This window comes from Ochotona curzoniae, unplaced genomic scaffold, assembly GCF_017591425.1.
Source record: "Ochotona curzoniae isolate NIBS_2020 unplaced genomic scaffold, NIBS_Ocur_1.0 contig_1, whole genome shotgun sequence".
Taxonomy (NCBI): domain Eukaryota; kingdom Metazoa; phylum Chordata; class Mammalia; order Lagomorpha; family Ochotonidae; genus Ochotona; species Ochotona curzoniae.
In genome coordinates, this window is record NW_024464918.1 from 5,525,977 (window position 1) to 5,545,412 (window position 19,436).

Consider the following 19,436-nt stretch of genomic DNA (forward strand, 5'->3'; position numbering starts at 1 on the left):
GACCCTCTACAAAAATATATTTGCCCAGGTATTAGCTCACTGATACACAGTTAACCATTTTCTTCCGAATTGTTTCTTCCCAAAAATGTGTTTGATGAAGTGTGCTATTTGGTATTGTAAGAAGAATTTCATGCTCAAACAAGTTTGAGAAATCTCAGGTCATGACCATCAGCCTGCCTTCTCAACTATAAAACCTTGCAGAGTGTTCGACATGTGAGAATCATGTGCAGTTGGAATCTCCAAGAGGATCAAAGAAGGTGCAACTCTTTCCTTAGGTCTTTTAATCCAAGATCGTTTTGTCATGCAGCATGTTTCCTCCAGGGCTGGTGCTAAAGGGGGCCTTCCCCGGAAGCAGTTGATTCAACAACAGATGTCTCCAAGCAGCTTCTATTAAAGCACAAACACTCCTGATGTAAGAAGTGAACACATCATGAGTTTATTGGTCACACAGGTAACCCTAATGTAGATATTTCTGATGTTTATTTTGACATGACATGGAGAAAACCTGAGCTGTGGCAGGGAAAAGAGGAGGAGACCATGTGGAGAGAATGCACCACTGAAAATGTGTGAGAGTGCTCGATCTTTCTTTAGCTATCTCTTTCTCCCTGTTTTCTGTCTGTACCTATGCCTCTCTGTAGCGTTTAATACTGCAAAACACCTTCCCTCCATCTTACCAAAGCATCAAAGACGAGGATGTCATACTCATTGCTTTGAGAATGTTCCATCATGATGTTGAATAGAGCGTCCAGGGTGTCCTGGAGGAACTAGGTAAAACAAAGAAGGTGAGTCTGAGAGAGAGTGCAGCTGACACTGCGGGCCCACTCCAACCTAGTGAGTGCACGCATCCACCTCACCCCATGTTCAAGATGTCCAGACCTAGCATATTCACAACAGCCAGATCCTGACGTGACACAGTCATCCATCAACGGTAGAGCACGCGTATTGATAGTGCCCATGTCATACTGCAAGAATATTGCACAAAAAGAGCAAACTATTTCCACATACAACCTTGAGGATGGCCCTCACAAGCAGGAATGTTAAACAAAATGTTAGATAAACAATAAATATTCTTTATTAGTCTATTTTTTTTATGAAATTCAACAGCAGAAAAAAAGCCACTTCTGGTAAAAGTGGTCAGAATTGTAATTGCACCCCAAGTGGGTCTACTACAATGCTAAAAGTATTCTTCATCTGGGTGGGTACTTGAGTATGTATGTGTGTAAAAATTCATTGAGTTGTGCTCTTAAGTAAAGCAATCTGCACCTGTTTAACTATAAGCGTATTAAACTTCAATAACAAATTTGTTTTAAGAAGCAAAAAGGGAGTCAATGGCATCTCCCAAGATGACTTCTCCAAGCTGCCTAACAGCAACAGACCTCATCAAAGGGGCATCTGCGGGGAATTTTCTGCCATTGCTAAACCAAGGAGTTGAGTCAATAGTGCACATTTACAGCATTGATCTGGAAATTCTACCACTGCTTCTGTAGGTATGGGCAATTAAATAAAACTTGATTCCCCTCCCTCCTAAGGGATGGGTCAATATTTTCTACAATCCCTCAAAACACAGAGCTACCACGTACAGATGTTTAATTGCAGAGTTTCTACTTGTACCAAGCTCCTGATGGAAACAAGATCACCAGGACCGCTGGGAAACACTTGTCCCAATTCATAGTGCTGGAGAAGAGGGCTGCTTTAATTAGACCTGTACTTTAGACGCTTTATATTCAACGCCACCATGTGATTGCAATGATACACCTGACACATGCATTGTTTTCTGCTTGCTTCACTTAAAACGTAAGCCCTGATGTCTTTTTCTTTCTCATCTTTAATACATAATGCTCTCCAAGCAGCAGGAACCAAGAATTCTTTTCATTTCTAGCAACAGTGTGCATGTAGTGCTAAGAGGTCCTACGTCTATATATAGCAACATACAACAGCAAAAATAATTAGTACTATTTATTGACCTCTGTGTTTCCTATGCTTTAGTTCAATTACAGAGTAAAAGACTGTGCTGAGTAATTTTTGAATATTATCTTCTTGAATGCTCATAACAAACCTGAGAAGTATGTCACATTCATAATATTGTCATGTATATTTGGCAATTAGGAGAGTCGGGATTTATACCAGAGACTATACAGAGCCATAATTTTCTGCAGTGTGGCATTCACTGCCATAGAGCCAAATCATTTCCTGGATTTCCCAACCAGGACTCTTCATGAAAGCAGCATGTCCCATTGTTCGTTTCCCTTATGGAGGAGCCACCCTCCTTCAATGTTCAACATGCATGGGTGAATACAGATAAAACAATGCCATACTAACCTTTACCACTTCTTCTCCATCTACAATCTTCAATTTTTCTAAATTCTCCTGTAGCAGTTCAGGCTTCGTGCGCCATTTCAGCAATCCCAGTAGGCCCACTGAAACAGAGTCCAGGCAAGCAGAAGTCATGTTAACAGCCCTAACCTGCCTGTGTAGGGGACCCTGGGGATTATGTATCCATGCTTCTGCAGGTGCTCACAGCACATACCACCCTCACGGCTCCCTTACCATTCTGGGTGAGCTTTGTGGAACACACCAAGGTAGAAATGGAGAAAACATCCCGCGAGCTGACAGAGAGCCCCCCAACACTGCTGGAGCTTCTACTCAAGGTGGCTGTCTTATTTTCCACGTGGTGTCGATATGAAGGAAGAGTCAAATAAGCACTGGCATCCTCCATCTTTTTGCTGTCCCCCTGGAAACAACACTCTTGTTACCACTCCAAGCCAAACCCACAAGTCCAAGACAGCAAGGGAGACAAATTACAGGGCAGGATCAGAAACAGTGAGAGAAGTCATCAGAGAAGCAACGGACTTCAGCTAATGAGACAGCGCTGCTTCAGAAAAGTTAACATTCATGGAAAAAGGCTTGACCAATCAGGGGACTTCTCTAATAGCAAAAAGGGGAGAAAAAATCTTGGGATTCCCAGACAGGTCATTTTAATTCAATCTAATTTCTCTGTAATATCATCACACACAACCATCAATAAATAAGGAATCCAGCTTATTATATAAGTTTATAGCAAAGGGCATCCTGGAACTCATATCCTATTCTACCATTCACAAATCTGTCACAATCCTTGTACCCTCTCTGTCTGACCTTTCACTCTCTTGACTTAAACTGAGGATAATTATGTTCTCTACCACCTAGAATTGGTGAGCAGAAAAAACAATACATGATATAGAGAATACATAGAAGAGTGAGAGACATAGGGCCTTGGCAGGATGAAACAAATGACTAGAGGTAAGAATCACAGGAGAAAACACTTCTTGAGCCCTTGGGCTGCACCAACAGCTATAGCAAGTGCTTTTAATGTCCAAGTTCAATCAGTTCACATCCTTCATGAAAGTTTTACAACAATCATATGAAGCAGCTATTACCATCATCCTGCTTACAAATGAAGAAATAATTGAGCCTTAATTAGGGTAAGTAAAAAAAAAAACCAACAAAATTCAAAAAGTAAAAATTACTGATGGCAATGGAACCTCTGCTCTCAAGGAATTCCTAATATCTTAACAAAAATGGCATTCAAGCTAAACACAGCCTCAGTGTGTGATCAATGAGAAAAGCAGATGTTATGCAAAAAGGAAGGGAGTTTTCTGGAAAAGCCAGAGAAACTAAGAGAACCATGGGATCAGAGTGTATTTGCCATGCACATATCACAAAGCAGAATTAGCCTATCAGGTTAAGAAAATTTAATGGTACTTTTCTGTAATTCATTGCTGTCTGGTTTCCCTCCATGCAAATGGAAGCATCCTGCTATTGAAAGACAGAGTGCAAGAAAGCCCAAAGGTAAGAGTAGGCAAATACTTCCCTACTTTCCAAAAGCACTCTAATTTACCGCAATAAAAAGAAATAATAACAGCAGACATCATTACACTTTTTAGGCTAGTTTGCCTAGCCCTCTTGTATAGAATATCTCACTGAGATGTCAATAATATTGTCTTCACTAAAGGCAGGAAGGAAACAGACTCAGGAAAACAGGTGACACCATTGCAGACAGAGTCATCAGTAGAACCAGGGCCTGAGATGCTCATTTTTCCATTAACTTCAGTGCAGCGCAGCATCTCTCACATGTGTCTTAGAGTCTCTCACACATCCCTCCAAAGTCAAGACCCCATTTCAGCTGGTTACAATGTATTTACCAGGGACCAGTCATGGTCAAGTTTACACACATTGTTGCTAATAACCCTCACAATGATCCATCAAGAGCCTCATCACAGATGAAGGAAGAGCAGTAGGGAAGTTAAGATTTTGTTCGAGATCACAGAGCTGATAAACTCCAGCGAGTGTGACCTGGGGTTCCTGTTATTGATCACTAAGCAGGCCTGCCATCACCCCTTCTCTGCTTGTCCCCATCTCACTGCAGAGACAGTCCCGATTCAAAGTACCTTGAGGACAACCAAGTCGTGGCACCCATCATGCAGAGTGGTTCCATCTTCTTTCATCAGCTTCACATAGGACATAGCAAAGTTCTTTTCTCCTTTATCTTTAGCTGTAAATAGCATTGTGAGGTCAAGAAAGAATACGACACATGAGCCACCCAGCTGCCCCATTCCTCCCCGCTTAGGCAAGCAGCAGAGGTACTATTTGGTTAGGTACTCACATTCTAGAGATGACCGATGTCGAAACATGAATCGCAGGTGGATCCTCTGCATGTCTTCAATAGGGACAGCCACCTAGGCAGGCAGAAACCAGAGCTCAGGAGACAGAGTTAAAGGACCTGCCCCACTCCAGCCCACCACCCCCCATAGAGACAACCTGACCATTTAACTGAGAGCATTGCCTGCTGATTTACTACCTATCCATCAAGCCTGATGAACTGTAAATAAATTACATAAGAACTAGCTATGAAGAGAAAATAAAGTACCAAATGTAATCCATTTGGCAAATTGCATTCCCAGCCAATGAAAACAGGCCTGTAAATTATAGTGAGGAAAAATGAATCTCCCCAAATTGATACAAAAGTCACATAACTTTAGCACAGGATTCGATGCACTGCAAGTTGCACAATGCACATTTTCCTTACACACTCCAGGAGTTCTGGCAGCTGCAGTAGGGCTTAACAAATTAACAATGACCATGAAGGGGGTTGCCTGAGGACTCTCATTTATGCAAATTAATAAAGATGTTCTAGACCAATCATATTTTAAAAAAATAAATAAAACACCCTAGAGTGTATCTCATACTTGGTTGATCTGTGGCTGATTTTCTTCTGAGGACAGTGAGCTAGGACAATCACCTCCTGGCCACCCAGCAGCACTGCCCAGTGGGTGGTCTGCTGGCACCACTGATGGAGATGCTTTTAGTTTGACACTGGGTTGCCCCACCTCCCAATGCCCGCAGCACACAACTCAGGCCAACGCAGAGCAGTTTAGCTACCTGTGAGAAAAGCATGTTGCCCAGTGCAATTGACTATCAAAAACAAGGTGGATGTATACCTTCGGGTGCTTTGTGCTCCATAAAATGAAATTTGAGCCTAATGATAGCCACCGTTCTATCTTCATTTCAGACAGAGCAAAAGAACAAAGGGTCCATGTGCAACTGCAGGTGAACTCGTCCTCTCACTGCATTCTGATCGGTTAACAGCAGCTATGCCCTCCGAGGAACAGCAGTGCTGTGCAAGGTGGAGTCCCTGAACCAACAAGCACATCACTGACGTGGGGTGATTGATAACCACCGGGCGGCAAAGGTTAACCAAAGATGTATCACTGGTGACTGAAAGAGCATTGAGATCACAGAAAGGGAAAATCAGCTCCAAAGCTTGGCATGTCATCAGTTTGAAGACCAAGTTTTGGGAGACCCACCGGGTAAATTAGAAATATATGTGGCACAAGCACATTTAAGGATCTCTTCCTTATGTTTGGTTGACAAGAGCTTGATTATCTGGCCCAGCACGATAGCGTGGTGGTTAAGGTCCTCGCCTTGAACATGCTGGGATTTGTATGGGCACCGGTTTTAATTCCAGCATCTCCATTTCCCATCCATCTCCCTGCTTGTGGCCAGGGGAAGCAGCTGAGGACAGCCCAAAGCCTTGGGACCCTGCATCTGCATGGGAGACCCAGAAAGTAGTTCCTGGCTCCTGGCTTCAGATTGGCTCAGCACCAGCTGTTGCAGTCACTTGGGGAGTGAACCATCTGACGACGATCTTGCTCTCTGTCTCTCCTCCTCTCTGTACATCTGCCTTTCCAACAAAATAAATAAATCCTAAAAAAAAATCCAGCTTCTCTTTCTGTGCCTTCACGAACTCCCATAACTCTTATATTTAGCTTTTTAATAATGTCTCTTAATTCTTGAATCCTTTTTTTGGCTTGACCCAGCTCTGCTTCCAGCTTTTTGATTGTTCACTTATTGTAGCAAGAAATATCTTCCAATTCTGAATTTTTTTCTTTTGCCTCCTTCATTGCATTATTGAGACTTTCCACTGAATTTTTAATTTGCTCTATCGCATCCTTCATTTCCAATAATTCAACTTGATTTTGTTTCAGTGTCACTATTTCCCGTGTGACATAGTCCTTAAATTCCCACATGCACTTCTCATTGTTGATAAGCTTTATAACAAGTGTTTTGAATTCTGATGTATTTCTCAATTAACTCCGAGGCTGGCAAAGGCTCTTACTCCTTTGCAGGGGAGCCTTCAATAATGTTCATTGTGCCTTTGTCTCTTCTTTTGCTCTTTGTCATTGTGCTTCTGCTTAGCAGAGTCTTCTCCTTGGGGCATGTTCTTAAGTTGTGTCACCCACAGGTCTTCTGCAATTTGATTTTACTTATTGTGGTTGGTACACGATTCTTTGTTTGTAGTCACTTGTGTCAGTCCCTCCAGTGAGTTTCAGATCTAGATTTCCACGATGGTTTGCATAGCCCAGATCCTGGCTCAGCACTCTACCGCCTGTTATCCCTTGCTGTCCTTGCACTGTTGTCTGTATGTTTTTCCCACTTCCGGTTCACACAGTTCCCAGGATTGACAAATAGAGGAATGGTAATTAAACTCACAGCTGATCTCTCAAAGGAAATTCTACAGGCCAGAAGAGAATGGAGCAACATATTCTAGATTCTAAAAGCAAAAAACTGTTGCCCCTGGATAATGTACCCAGCAAAACTTTCCTTTCTCTTTGAAAATGAAATCAAATTCTTCCACAGTAAAGAGAAGTTCAAAGAATATGCCTCTTCCAAACATACCCTACAAAGGTTACTTCAAGATGTTCTCTTGACAGAGGAAAGGAATAGCACCCACCCAAACCAAAGGCAAATGTGAAGAACATCTGTTGTAAAATAACAGCAGATGACTAAATCAATGAACAACCCACTGCTAAATGACACAGCAAATTTCCACCTATTTATATTAATCCTGAATGTAAATGGCATAAACTCATTAATCAAATGTCATAGATTAGTAGACTGAATTAAAAACACAAAACTTATCTGTTTATTGTCTACAGGAGAGATATCTCACCAACAAAGACCAGCAGAAACTATAACTCATGGATTTTGATGTTTTTGTTTTTAGTTTTATTTCTTCAAAACACTTTTCATCATTTTCTTCAAGAAGGTTCTTGATTTTCTTTTTCATTTCTTCAGCAACACATTAGTCATTCAGTAGCAGGTTATTTCACTTCACAGCATTGTAAACTTTGTTTTTCTACCTGTTGTTGATTTTCTTGTGGCTTTTCATTTGGTGGGGATTTATAGTGCCTGTGTAGTGGAGACTGATATGTCCAGATGTGAGGATATAGTGTAGTGGATTGAGGATGGACTTCCAGTGAAACTGTTGGATGTGTCTTGACAAGGGGATGCTGGACTCTCTGCCACTGTCCATGCCCACAATGATAAACTTAAGACTATTTATGAGGAACTATGTTGTTATAATGATATGGAAGAACTCAGTGTTGAAGGGCAGGGGGAGGATTTGAGGGTCAGTAAGGGAAATCCCAGGGCCTATGCAACTGTATCATAAAATGATGATAATAATAATAAAAAGAAAAGAAATGTATGTGACAAAGCCATTGAAGTTTGCTTGGTCAGCACAGAAAAGGACGTTATGTGCAGATCTTCTTGAGGTGTGATCACAGGGAAGAATACTACTCATATGACAGGATTATGTGACACTGTCCAATGAATTAGTTCCAAATTCTTATTCACAAGGCAATATACTCTTTTCTTCAAGGTGCAGTGATCTGGTAACACGAATGTTCATGCTTAATGCCATTTCCCATCTGAAGACTCATTCCAAAAGGATGGTTTATTGTCATATGTTTGCTTGAAAGCCTTGTCATTCCTCACCACTGGGAAAACAGCACAGCTTAATGAGCTGAGAACCATTCACAACCTGATATTTCCAATCTGGTTAGGTCCTAACCAAGGAAAGGTGATCAAGAGAACCAGAAAGCTCACCCATTGGAGCTCCTTTTCTACTGTCCCTCATCCCCAATGGACACCTACTGAGCAATGCTTCTGAATCAGGGATTGTCTCAAGGCCTAAGACCATATAATTGGGGACTTCTGCCGTAATCCAAAGACAAATACAGTTGTTTCTGCCACTTTATATCCATCCAGTCAGTATGTTCATAGTTGAGCCCAGCACTGAGCTGGACATTTCATGACATATAACATTGCTAGGATTCATCACCACTCTAGTTACCAGGCCTGACTTCTGCTTGGATTAGGACAAGAATTTTCTAAAAGACATTCATCAAGATACCAGCGCTGGGATAAGATGCTAAGGATAAAGCTCCATGGGCAATGAGGTTTGAAAGATGTCCTGCACTCTTTGTTTCATAGATCTGCAGAGTACATTTTACTTTGTAAGGGTTCTGAGAACACTATATAAAGAAACCTTTGGATATCTGTGCTTCTGCAAATTCCTCAGCTTTTCTCACATTTATTTGACCAGGGAACCTTATTTTTGTGAAATACCACATAGTATTCCAAAAAGTACTTTGTGGAGGGAGCACAGCCTGAGAAGGACCTTGAGGCAGAATGCGTCATGGCTATATCATTGCATCTGGAAGAGTGACATCCTCTCATCTCCTCCATCAGCTTCACAGAGTATGCAGTGCTGTCTAGTTTATCAATCAGATCACCTCACAAGGGACTCGGTCAAAGCAGGCCAGGATCCCATGTTTGAAGGGCACCTGGATGAGTGCCAAACCCAGATTGGTTTTCTAGACTGAGAAAACTGCCAAGTATTGGCATGCCTTTTTGGCCAGGGTTATGCGGATGGAATCCTTGCATCTGCACAGTCACCGTTTTACAGAAAAAGAACATCAGAGCATACGGAGGTTGGAAGAGTTAGCCAAGGTCCAAGAGTCAGTGAACAGTAGAGCTGGACTACGAATGCAGAACCTCTGGGTTCAGGGTCCATGCTCACGACCACCCTGCTCCACCACAGTCACAGAAAAGACAAAGAGCATTTATTGCTACAGTCTGTTTCCCATTCTCTCACACAGCTGTGCTGGCTAGCAGAGTGGCCAAAGGCCAGTTTCTTACCTGCTCTCTGCCTCAGATTCTTGCTGCATCGGATGAGGGTGATGCTAAGACAAACCTCACAGGGTGATTATGGTCGACTAATGAATCATTTAGACAAAGCACTAGAGACAGTGCTTTGTTCACTGCAAGAATTAAGTCATGTTCATTGCAATTACTATTAATTATCATTACCTTGACTGTTTCTATCCAGCGTGGCTGTTTGACCTGATAGTAAACGACGGAGCGATACTCATTCATGGGCTTGTCCCCAGCTCCCACACAAATTGCATTCTGATCCAACAAAAACAAAAAGAGAGAAGGCATTAGAGAGCTGCCATGTTCTATACTCAGATGATTTTGATGCCAAGGCCAAGGACAGTTTTACACTCAGAAACAATCTTTCCTTCATCAGCCTTCTCCGGGTCCCCTATCCTGGCCCCTCTCCCTTTCAAATGCATATATATGAGCCTCCCTACCCCCAGGAATGACAGCTGCTTAATTATAGAAATTGTGTTACTTCCATTCTGGAAAGCACTGGAGCACGCCGAGCGCTGACATGGCTGCCTTATTGTAAGTGCTAACCAGCCTTGGAGTCACTGCACATTGCCAGTCTTGTTAATCCTATTTGTTTGCTAAGTCTGAATGTGTGCAAGGTTTACCAACAGGCTCAGATTATCCAAGCAGCAACACTCCTGATGGATTTCTCATGCTGACACTCCAAGGGAGGGAGGAGGACTTTGCTGAGCAAGGGGAGAAGGCACAGCTCACAATCAGAAATGGAGACACATAAGATGGAGAGGATTGGGAGAAAGGGACCCGTTTGAACCCACAGTAAAGGAGCATCGTGTGGGTACCACGCCTATGCCAGGCCCTTGGGATATGGGAATGAAGCATAGGAGCTCATGGGTTGGTGGACAACCAAACAAGTCATGACAGCAAGGTGATTATGTGACAGACTCAGACACATACCATCGTGGGGGAATAGAGGAGGGATGCTTAGACAATGCAACTGAGCATTTAGGACAAACTGCTCAGAGGTAATGACAGGTGAGGATTTAGAAGGAAGAATCCAAGGTGGCTTTGCACAGAAACGAGGGCAGAGTGTTTGGAGTGGACAGTGAGCCACAGTACACGCAACCCTTGTTGGCAGTTATTTCTCTGTCACAAAATCATGCTTAGGGTTTCAGAAAGGAGCTAGGGAGTGAGGAATTATCTTCTCTTGGCACACATAAGCCTCTAACTGTCTCCCTGTGTTTCTGTTCATTCCAGCAGTTGTAGCCCGCAAGGAAAATCTAAACTAGACTCACTCATAAGGAGCTAACACGTAATTTTTATACCACTGTTACTGATTTTTAACCTCAGTGTCCAAGATCCCTAGCAACATCAGAACTCGTTTCAGAATCCTAGTCCTTGAAACTGGAACATTTTTATAGTGAATAATTCTGTATCTCTCACTAGAGACCACCAGGTTCCCCAATGGAGCCTTAACAACCTCAAACTGCCACAACCCAACTGAGTCACAGAAGGTGGCCACACGTAGGCACTTAAAACCCCTGTTAAGCTAGGCTAACAGTAGGGAAGGGAGACCTTGCCCCACTCATGGGAAAGTCCCCTTTAGTTTCAAGGTCTAGGAAAAGGATGAGGTCAGCTTCAACACGGACTGATGGCACTCATGGTCACATTAAACCATTTGAAAATAGAGTGGGTCCTTTCAGAATTTATCATTACAAAAAAAAAAAAGATGGATAACTGGTAAACTGGCAAGGGGGGAAGACCCACTGCTCTCCTGGTTTTCTGTGGGAGGAAAATCACAGAGCTTCTTGAAGCACTGAACCAAAAACATGCTGTCAAAGTGACTAGTGAGTTAGAGACAATTTGGAGTCCTGCATCAGGCCAAGCCCTCTACGCCATACCCCATCACTATCTTCCATTCTCACTACCACCTTCAATAATTATTGTCATTATTTTGATTTCATAGCTTGGTAAACTGAAGTTCCAAAGGTAGAAGCTATTTCCCCAAAAGAGACTGACGCCCTCTAACTCCTTATCCAGTCCTGTTCTGTTCCAGTCTAGATGCCTTCCAAGCTATGAGGATTTATAGCCACTGACATGTACAACCTTAGAGTTTCTGTTCCTTCAGTGAATCCCATGTAGCTTATAAAAACTGAAAATACACATAGATCTCCGGTGAAAGGGAAATTGCAAGGCAGCAGGCAACTGAGCCTCACCAGAGTATCCTGATGATGAAAATGTTTGATTTCCTAAGAGTGGAGCAAAAAGTCTCTACCCTTCTGGAGGAGGTCTGCAGAGTGCCCTCACCCCCACACATCAGAGACACAATGCAGCAAAGCGTGTCCCAAGGGCACTGTGGCCGGAGGACCAAGACCATGGCCTGAGCCCAACTGGGAGCAAAACTTAGTTCCCTCTATGCATTTAACAAGACTGTTCAATAATTTTTCAAATGACTCATGGGTCCCTGGTGGAGGTCAGTTACTCTGGGCTGCTTGGATAAAATCTGAGCAAGAATCAGGAGGCCTGAAGGCTTTGGAGGCTCACTTGACCTTGGAAAGGACACCTCAGCAGAAGGAATCATGAGGCTCCTGTTACACATCCTATTCAGTTTGTAGGTACCACAGGAAGAGTGCAGAGGCATCAGAGATGTGAAAATAAGAAAAAGAATGTACGACACCAACAAAGCCAGCCCACGGCAAGATGCCAATCTGTATGCCTAAGGCGGGGATCAGGCCTGGGGCTCCTTACGCTTTTCTAATGATAGTGGCTTTTTGGAAGGAATACTTTCTTATGCACACTATCCTATCTGATATAAGAGCTGTTACCTGGCTGGTCCCATTTGCAGACAAACACTCTCCAGCCTATAGAAGCTGTGTAACGGGCTCAAGGTTGTTTTGCTAATCTGAATTGGGCTGGTTTTTGATGTGGCTGCCTGAATTCAGAGAGATTATGCATGATTGTAACCACTTAGGCCACACTGTCCCATCCCTGCCTCCACTGTCCCACACTGGCCCCAGAAGAGCAGCGCTTTCCTGGTCCATAACGCAAGACGTCTTACTTCTTCAGAAACTTGCTGCAGGTTTCAGCACCTGACTTACTCAGTCTCTCCAAGGGCTTCCTTCCTTCTTCCCCTCTTCCTTCTCTTTCCCACTAAACTCTCCTAACTGGTCTAGCTCAACCAAAGGCAGCATGCACCTGGAGCAGCAGGAAAAACCAACACTCCTGGAGAGGACTGTTCCCATAGGAACCCACCCATAGCAGACAGAAGTAGTTGAGTGTGCTGCCTGACACTTAATTAGGCAGTGGTGTTTACTTCTGCAAAGAGAGAAAGAAAAACCTCCCACAGGTTCCCCTAGCAATTTTCAATACTCAGTCAAGTGCACTCCCCCATAACTTTCCTAATAGATGAAATTGCAAATTATCACCACGCCCCATGTTTCTTTTCCTTTCAGACTCCAGAATATCTGCTCCTTCATTCATCCCTGACAAATTCATGGATTGGCCTTGTACGTTGTGACTTGACAGAGAGCCAGAGGACATGATATGAGGCCTGATGTCTGCTCACCTGTTAACTCTTCCTCCTCATTTGCCCCTTGCATTGAGACATGCGTCAATGTCTTAAAAATGAACCTCAGGTTAACAAGTTCTCCAACAGAGAGCCATATAAAAATAACTTCAAACTTCTTTTTGGATTAAAAAAAAAATCCTCTTCTCTTCTGTGTTCTTTTGAGCAAAGTGTGCCTCATTTTAGTTTTCAGAAAAGCTTCAGAAGCCGATAAAGAAACATGCATTAAACCCTGAGAGTTGGCTCAATTAGATATGAGTTAACATGGCAGGTCTCTATGAGCAAAGGCAATTATGGGGATTTCTTTATATTTAAAAATAATAACGAATCTTTCCAGAATTTGAAGGAAGTATCTGTAACAGTCTCATTTTCAAAATTAAAAAAAAAAAATCAGAGACTTTTTTTAAAGGCACAGACATGACAGTGAAATGTTTAAGAAGGCACCCTATTGGTGCCATCTACTCCACTATAACCTTGGATAAGCTCTTCTACTTGAAAAAAGTTTCATTTCCACACTTGTGAAATGAGAGATAATTAAAAAAATACAACCTAACACAACACTACAAAAAGTTTACGGAAAATGGAATTTTGAAATTTATTTTGGTGCAAGGAAAGCTAAACAACCATGCATACAAAGGATCTTCAAAGAGTTCACAAAAATGCTCATCACAGAAAAGCTATGCTAGATATTAAATCTTTCTGCATAAAAATAAGCTCATCATATGACTCCAACTTTTCACAAACTTTCTTTTAAAGATTTATTTATTTTTAAAAAGGAAGAGTTACAGCGACGGGGGCTGGGGGGGATAGAGAGAGAGAGAAAGAGAGAGAGACAGACAGATGTATCTTTTTTGTTTTTTGTTTACTTGACCAGGTTTGGACCAGGAAGCAGCCAGGAGCCAGGAACTCCACTGCGGTCTCTGTGTGGGTGCCAGTGACCCAAGTATTTGGGTCATCAGCCACTCTTTTTTTCCAGGCACATTAGCAGGGAGCTGGATCAGAAGTGGAGCACCAGGGATTCGAATTGACCCTCGGATGGGATGCCAGCATCCCAAGCAGCTGCTCAACCCACTGTTCCACCACGACAGCTCCTCCATGAGCTTTCTGAAGTCCACGTATGCTGACAACACTTGGCATATAATAATTCTCTTACGCTCATTCTTCTTAGCCAGAGAATAGCAATATCACCTGGAGCTGCAGGCCCCAGGATTAATGCTGATGATTTCTCAAACTTTCCCCACAACCCCATGGTGGACACCTCCACCCTATCTTGCTCTCTGATCACTAAAGCAGCCTAGAGGACTGCTGGCTGGCCCACACTGAAACTTCTGAGAGTCGATTTTATGTTCACCTAAATACTCCAAACAGAAAAATTGAGAAGCAAAAGCCTCCCACACGCTGGACACAGCTGCTAACAGTCAAAAAGGAAAAATAAGTAAAAAGTGTACACATACACATGACAAATTCTGTCCAGGACATATGTTGGATAAATACAGCAGTGTGCTTTGCATTCCTGAATACACTCTGTTAGCCCTCTGGAGGCCAATTTACAAGTGAGGCTTTCCGCTCAAATTTCTGGCTGAGCGCTGGGGAGTTAGATTAAGTGCTGAGAATGTCTGCTTTGAGGACATCCTGAGCCTCCACACCAGCTCGAGGCTCTGCATTGATCCTCTTTCTTACCATGGATTTTGCCTGCATAAACCAGCTCAAGTTTCAATGAGAACAACATGTCGAACGTAAAAAGCCAACCTACAAAACTAAAGCCAAGCAAAAATCAGAAGGGAAGGAGGAGGAGAGAAAAAAAAAGAGGAGGAGAAGGACGGATCACGAAAGGAAAGGGAATAGACACAAAAAAGCTGCTTGAATGCAAAAACAACACATGGGCTTATTATGGGACACTGCGCTACCCAGGCTCCGGAGGTGTGGATCATATTACTCAGCACCATCCCAGAGGTAACTGGCACTTAGAGCAAGACTGGGGAGAGGAAGAGCCAATCTTTATGAGCAGCAGTCCCTCCCGGGGGGAGCCCTGTCACCCGGAGCACAGCCGAGTCCCTTACAGGCAGCGTTTTGCCATCTTCTGCGCACACACACATGATCACTTCCACATTCCTCTGCGTGGTCTTGTTGTACTTGTCAAAGTCACCTTGTAAGAGTGTGATGTAGATGTCGTTCCTGACATCCCCTGAGGCAAAAGGAGAGAGGAGACACGAGTTACAGTCAGCCGCAGCGAGAGAGACACTGACTAACTGGAGGGGATGGAGGTGGGAGGAAGTGCTATTAATGACATTAAAACCAGGATTGCTCTGGAAAAGTATTTCTACCTCATTGGGGACCCTGCAGAAGTAAGCTAATGAGGGGATGAAGGAATGCTAGGAAGTCAGGTCCAGCCAGGCAGCTAGGGTGGTCACGTTGGCCATGTCTCCTGCTATACTAATATCATCTCATCTCCATCCTCTACTGACACCTTCTGGGAAAGCAAAGGAAAGCTCCGATTGGATTGATCTGGCTGGGCCCATGAACAAACAAGGCGACTTGTCCATTCAACACATCTTATACTGCACAGAAGCAGGAGAAGGGAACTGTCTGTGTGCCCCAGGCGCATGGGGCTAGAATGAGGTGCAGGGGACCTGAAGGAAGGGAGGCAGCACGAATAGGAAAGTCCACAAAGGAATGGAAGTCTCAAGTGAAACAGGTGCAGTAAGTTACAACAGAATCCCATGGGACCCGTGACAATCACGGACAGAAAGGCTAAGTCGGCGGAACTGATTGTGGATGCCAATCCAAGAGTAAGATCTAAGGCAAAAAGAGCAGTTTCAAAGGATCATTACACAATCCCACTTGTTGGGAAAAAATATTGATAGTGGTGGTTACTCCTGGAGAGAAAACACTGAGCAAGCTATTAACATGTTACTTTATACCTTTTTGTGCGATTTGAATATTTCACAATGATTGTGTATTCCCTTGGTTATAAAAAAAAGAGTTTAAAAATTTAAGAGAATGATTACATTCCCTCAGGAAAATGGAATTGCTCTGCATGCAGTAAAATAGAAATGATGTCCATGATAAATTATTGAGTGATAAAGCAAGCTGCAGAAAACCCATATAAAGCAATACTAGTAAGGGTAGGTAAAATGTGATCCTATTATTGAGTCAAGAAATTATAGGTGTGCTTATTTATGCGTGTTTATTTTTGTGAGTGCATAGGAAATTTTCAAAGCACAAACATTGTTTTAGGTAGTTATCTTTAGGAAGAAAAACACAGAGAGAAATAAGAAAAGACGGTTGTCATTCTTTAAGAAGGCAATGGGTTGCACGGGCTGGACCTTTCTCTCTGGACCCTGTCCCGGGGAACGGAAGGTCAGAACCACCGCACCTCACCTGGCATGATGATCTCAGGGAAGCCCAGCTTCCTGGCCACCACAGTGGTCCTGTCCACCAGGTGGGGATAATCTTTGCGAATCTGAATGATGTCACCCACGAGCATCTTCATGGTCACCCAGAGCCCTGAAAGGGAACAGTCGTGCTGAACACTCAGCTTCTTCAAGGTGTGCTGAATCTATCTTCTCTCCCCTCATCTCTTTCTGGAGACATAAAACCAGAAATCCAGTAATCCAGCCCAGAACTCTGGAGTGAGACGTCCATCTACTTCTAGAGGTGTTGCCCTCTGACAAAATACCCCGCCTCTCTCAACCCCAATTTCTTAACTTGGGGATGACATCATCTTTGTCTCAGGACTGGGGAAACCATGAGACCAGAAAGCATAAACTGACTAAAGAAAGAGCCTGCCATTGAGAAGACCTTCAAATCTATTCTTTCTTCGTTGGCTACTAGCAGACTCCAGCATGTCACCTTGGAAGCTGAGGTTTCCATCTTGAGAGTCACGTGCTCTCAGTCTTCCCAGGGATTTGCCTGCAAGCAAGGCCATGGTTCCCAGGATTCAGAATTTCAGTCCTATTTCAATCCTGAGTCAGAGGTGCCAGAGCCCCCCATGCTGTCTGTTTATACTGTACCTTGCCCTCCGCTGTCACCTTTGGAGGCTGTGACTTTGCCCAGCATACTGTGAAGGAAGTCGTTCTCAGCTGTGACCCTGGAAAGCAAAGGACAGCACAAAATATAGACAACTGTATCTTCATGGAGGCCCCACATGATGGCCTGAGCTGCTACAAAATATTCTCACCTCCTTTGTTCTCTCTGGATGTTAGCTCAGAGAACACGCAGGCCACGAGGACACATGGCTCTGAAAGCTGAGAATACCAGCCGTACAGTAGAGACCATTTTTCACTCCCAGTCCTCATCATGAATATTCGCCCAGCAAAGTGGCAAAGACTTTAGTCCTTGCTATTGGGTCTTAACCACCTGCCAAACCACAGATGCTAGCTTTATGACTCGGATCCTCCTTGGGGGTTATTAAATATCAGCAATGCTCTGGCTGAGGGTTCGGTGAGGGCTCTCCAAAATTCATTCTCCAATACTCATCTTAGTGCAAAGGACATTAACCTTTTTGACTGTCCTGACATGAAAACCAGCCTAGGATTTCCTATAAGAGGCTGCCAATCTCCTTATGTACCTTCATGGTTCCATGGCACCTATCATACACATAATGAATGCTGCATTTGTTGGTTATCTGCTTAACTCCACATCTAAAACACAAGTCCCACACAGACAGGACTGTGCTAATGTTGCTCACAATACCCTCCATGAGCAGCACACAGTGCTAGCCCACTGCCAGGTCTCAACAAAAGCAAATCTGATGAATCAATAACATCTGATGGATGAGCGGGTGAAACACTGATTGGTTTCCAGCACCTTGACACCGAGGCCATCATTCTCACCCTACTCCTCCTCTTGGGAGGCTCAACTGCCTGTCATTAGCTCAGGAAAACAGCTCCCTCTGCACTCCACTCAAACGGCCCTCTAAGAAAATGGGTGTGGTTGAAGACAATGCCAAAAAAAAAAAAAAGGAAATGTCTTACGGGTGAAAGGGTATGAAGTGCTGCTTTTCCTCATCGCTCTCTGCTTTCCCCTTGATGATGTCTGTTATATCCATAACTAGAAAGAGAAGAGAAATGAATGCATAGTTTAACTTCCCCCGTCACTCTCAGGCAAAGAATGACAACGAGAAGAGATGGTAAGGCAGGGCATGGAAGTCAGAGGTTCAGCAAATCCTTAAAAGACAAGCAAGTCAGCCAGCGTGGAACAATATACAGGTAACCTTAGTTCTTAAGCATGAAGCACCTGGGGAAACAGCTCTGGACACAGTAGGTTGGGAGGCCAGCAGGACAGCGACGTGTCCGAGAGCCCTGTGGTTTAGTAGAGAATGAAAGGGAAGAGAGCAGTGGCTATGAATTAACCATCAGTCTCAGTTCTGATGCGTCTATCCTGAATGTCTATTGTGCCTTCAAAACTCAAGGGCAGCAACTTCCAGTAGGATCTGAGACGCTAAAGGCAGCTCTCCAGCCACTTACTACAGATGTGCTCCTAGGCAAGGCACTGGCAGTAGGATCCTTGGGCTCTGCTCTGATATGAAATGCCAGCATCACGGGTGATGCCACACCTGCCGTACCCCAACCACAACCTCTGTAAGTTATATTTTAATAACAAAATATACAACTGACATATCAAATTGTGATGTTCACGGGCATTCAAATTATCTTTCAGGAAAGCTACGCACTAGTTTAAGTAGGTATATTCACAGAAAATGTACATAGAAAGGAATACACAGGTGATAGTTAAGCTTTGGAAACGTAACAGAACAAGAGCTTAGAGGGAATGCGGAGCTGGTGCTGTTCTACTGTAGCCTCTTGCTTGGGTCAGACCTACTCTCCAAATGTCCCTTTCCATCCGGAATTGAGCTGTGTGGTGGGTGACTCATGCTGAGTAACTGCATTTCCTGTCCTGGAGATTGTTTTTAAACCGATTTGCTCCTCATAATGAGATCTTGCCTGTATTCGCCTGCCTTTTCCACTGTGCTGGGCAGCAAAGGCGCCAATGGCTCAGACAGTACCACGCTCCCACTGCTCTGCTCCAGACACACAGATGGCATCACTCATGGCACTTGTCACAAACTTGCCCTGCCTCACCAATTCTCTCTATCAGCCACCAGACGCATGGTTACGAAGGGCTGTCTGGAAGACATTTTTCAGGGGTGGGGACGGCGATCAGGAGCAGAGAGAGACACTCTTCAGAAACCAGCCATATATATACTGTGCACATACCTGCCACTCCAAATGGTCTCCTCAGGCCCTGAGTACACTTCTTCGTATTGGTGTCCTTAAGATCCATCTTCCCAACGCGCACTATTTGACAAATCAGGTAAATTTTATCCCTGTTGAGGTCTTTGTTTCCAAGATCCTGT

General features: G+C 43.7%; 1 protein-coding gene across 1 annotated transcript in view; it reads right to left on the reverse strand.

The window, feature by feature from the left end:
• DOCK2 (dedicator of cytokinesis 2) overlaps positions 1-19,436 on the reverse strand; it is a 387,891-nt gene that overhangs the window by 313,249 nt on the left and 55,206 nt on the right. The window contains exons 10-20 of the mRNA XM_040982635.1: positions 19,297-19,432; positions 18,055-18,130; positions 17,092-17,168; positions 16,460-16,585; positions 15,139-15,263; positions 9,694-9,792; positions 4,643-4,715; positions 4,428-4,531; positions 2,548-2,731; positions 2,320-2,417; positions 675-764 (exon numbers count right to left, since the gene is read on the reverse strand). Of these exons, the coding sequence (XP_040838569.1) occupies positions 675-764; positions 2,320-2,417; positions 2,548-2,731; positions 4,428-4,531; positions 4,643-4,715; positions 9,694-9,792; positions 15,139-15,263; positions 16,460-16,585; positions 17,092-17,168; positions 18,055-18,130; positions 19,297-19,432 (1,188 nt within the window). The remainder of the gene's footprint in view (positions 1-674; positions 765-2,319; positions 2,418-2,547; positions 2,732-4,427; positions 4,532-4,642; positions 4,716-9,693; positions 9,793-15,138; positions 15,264-16,459; positions 16,586-17,091; positions 17,169-18,054; positions 18,131-19,296; positions 19,433-19,436) is intronic.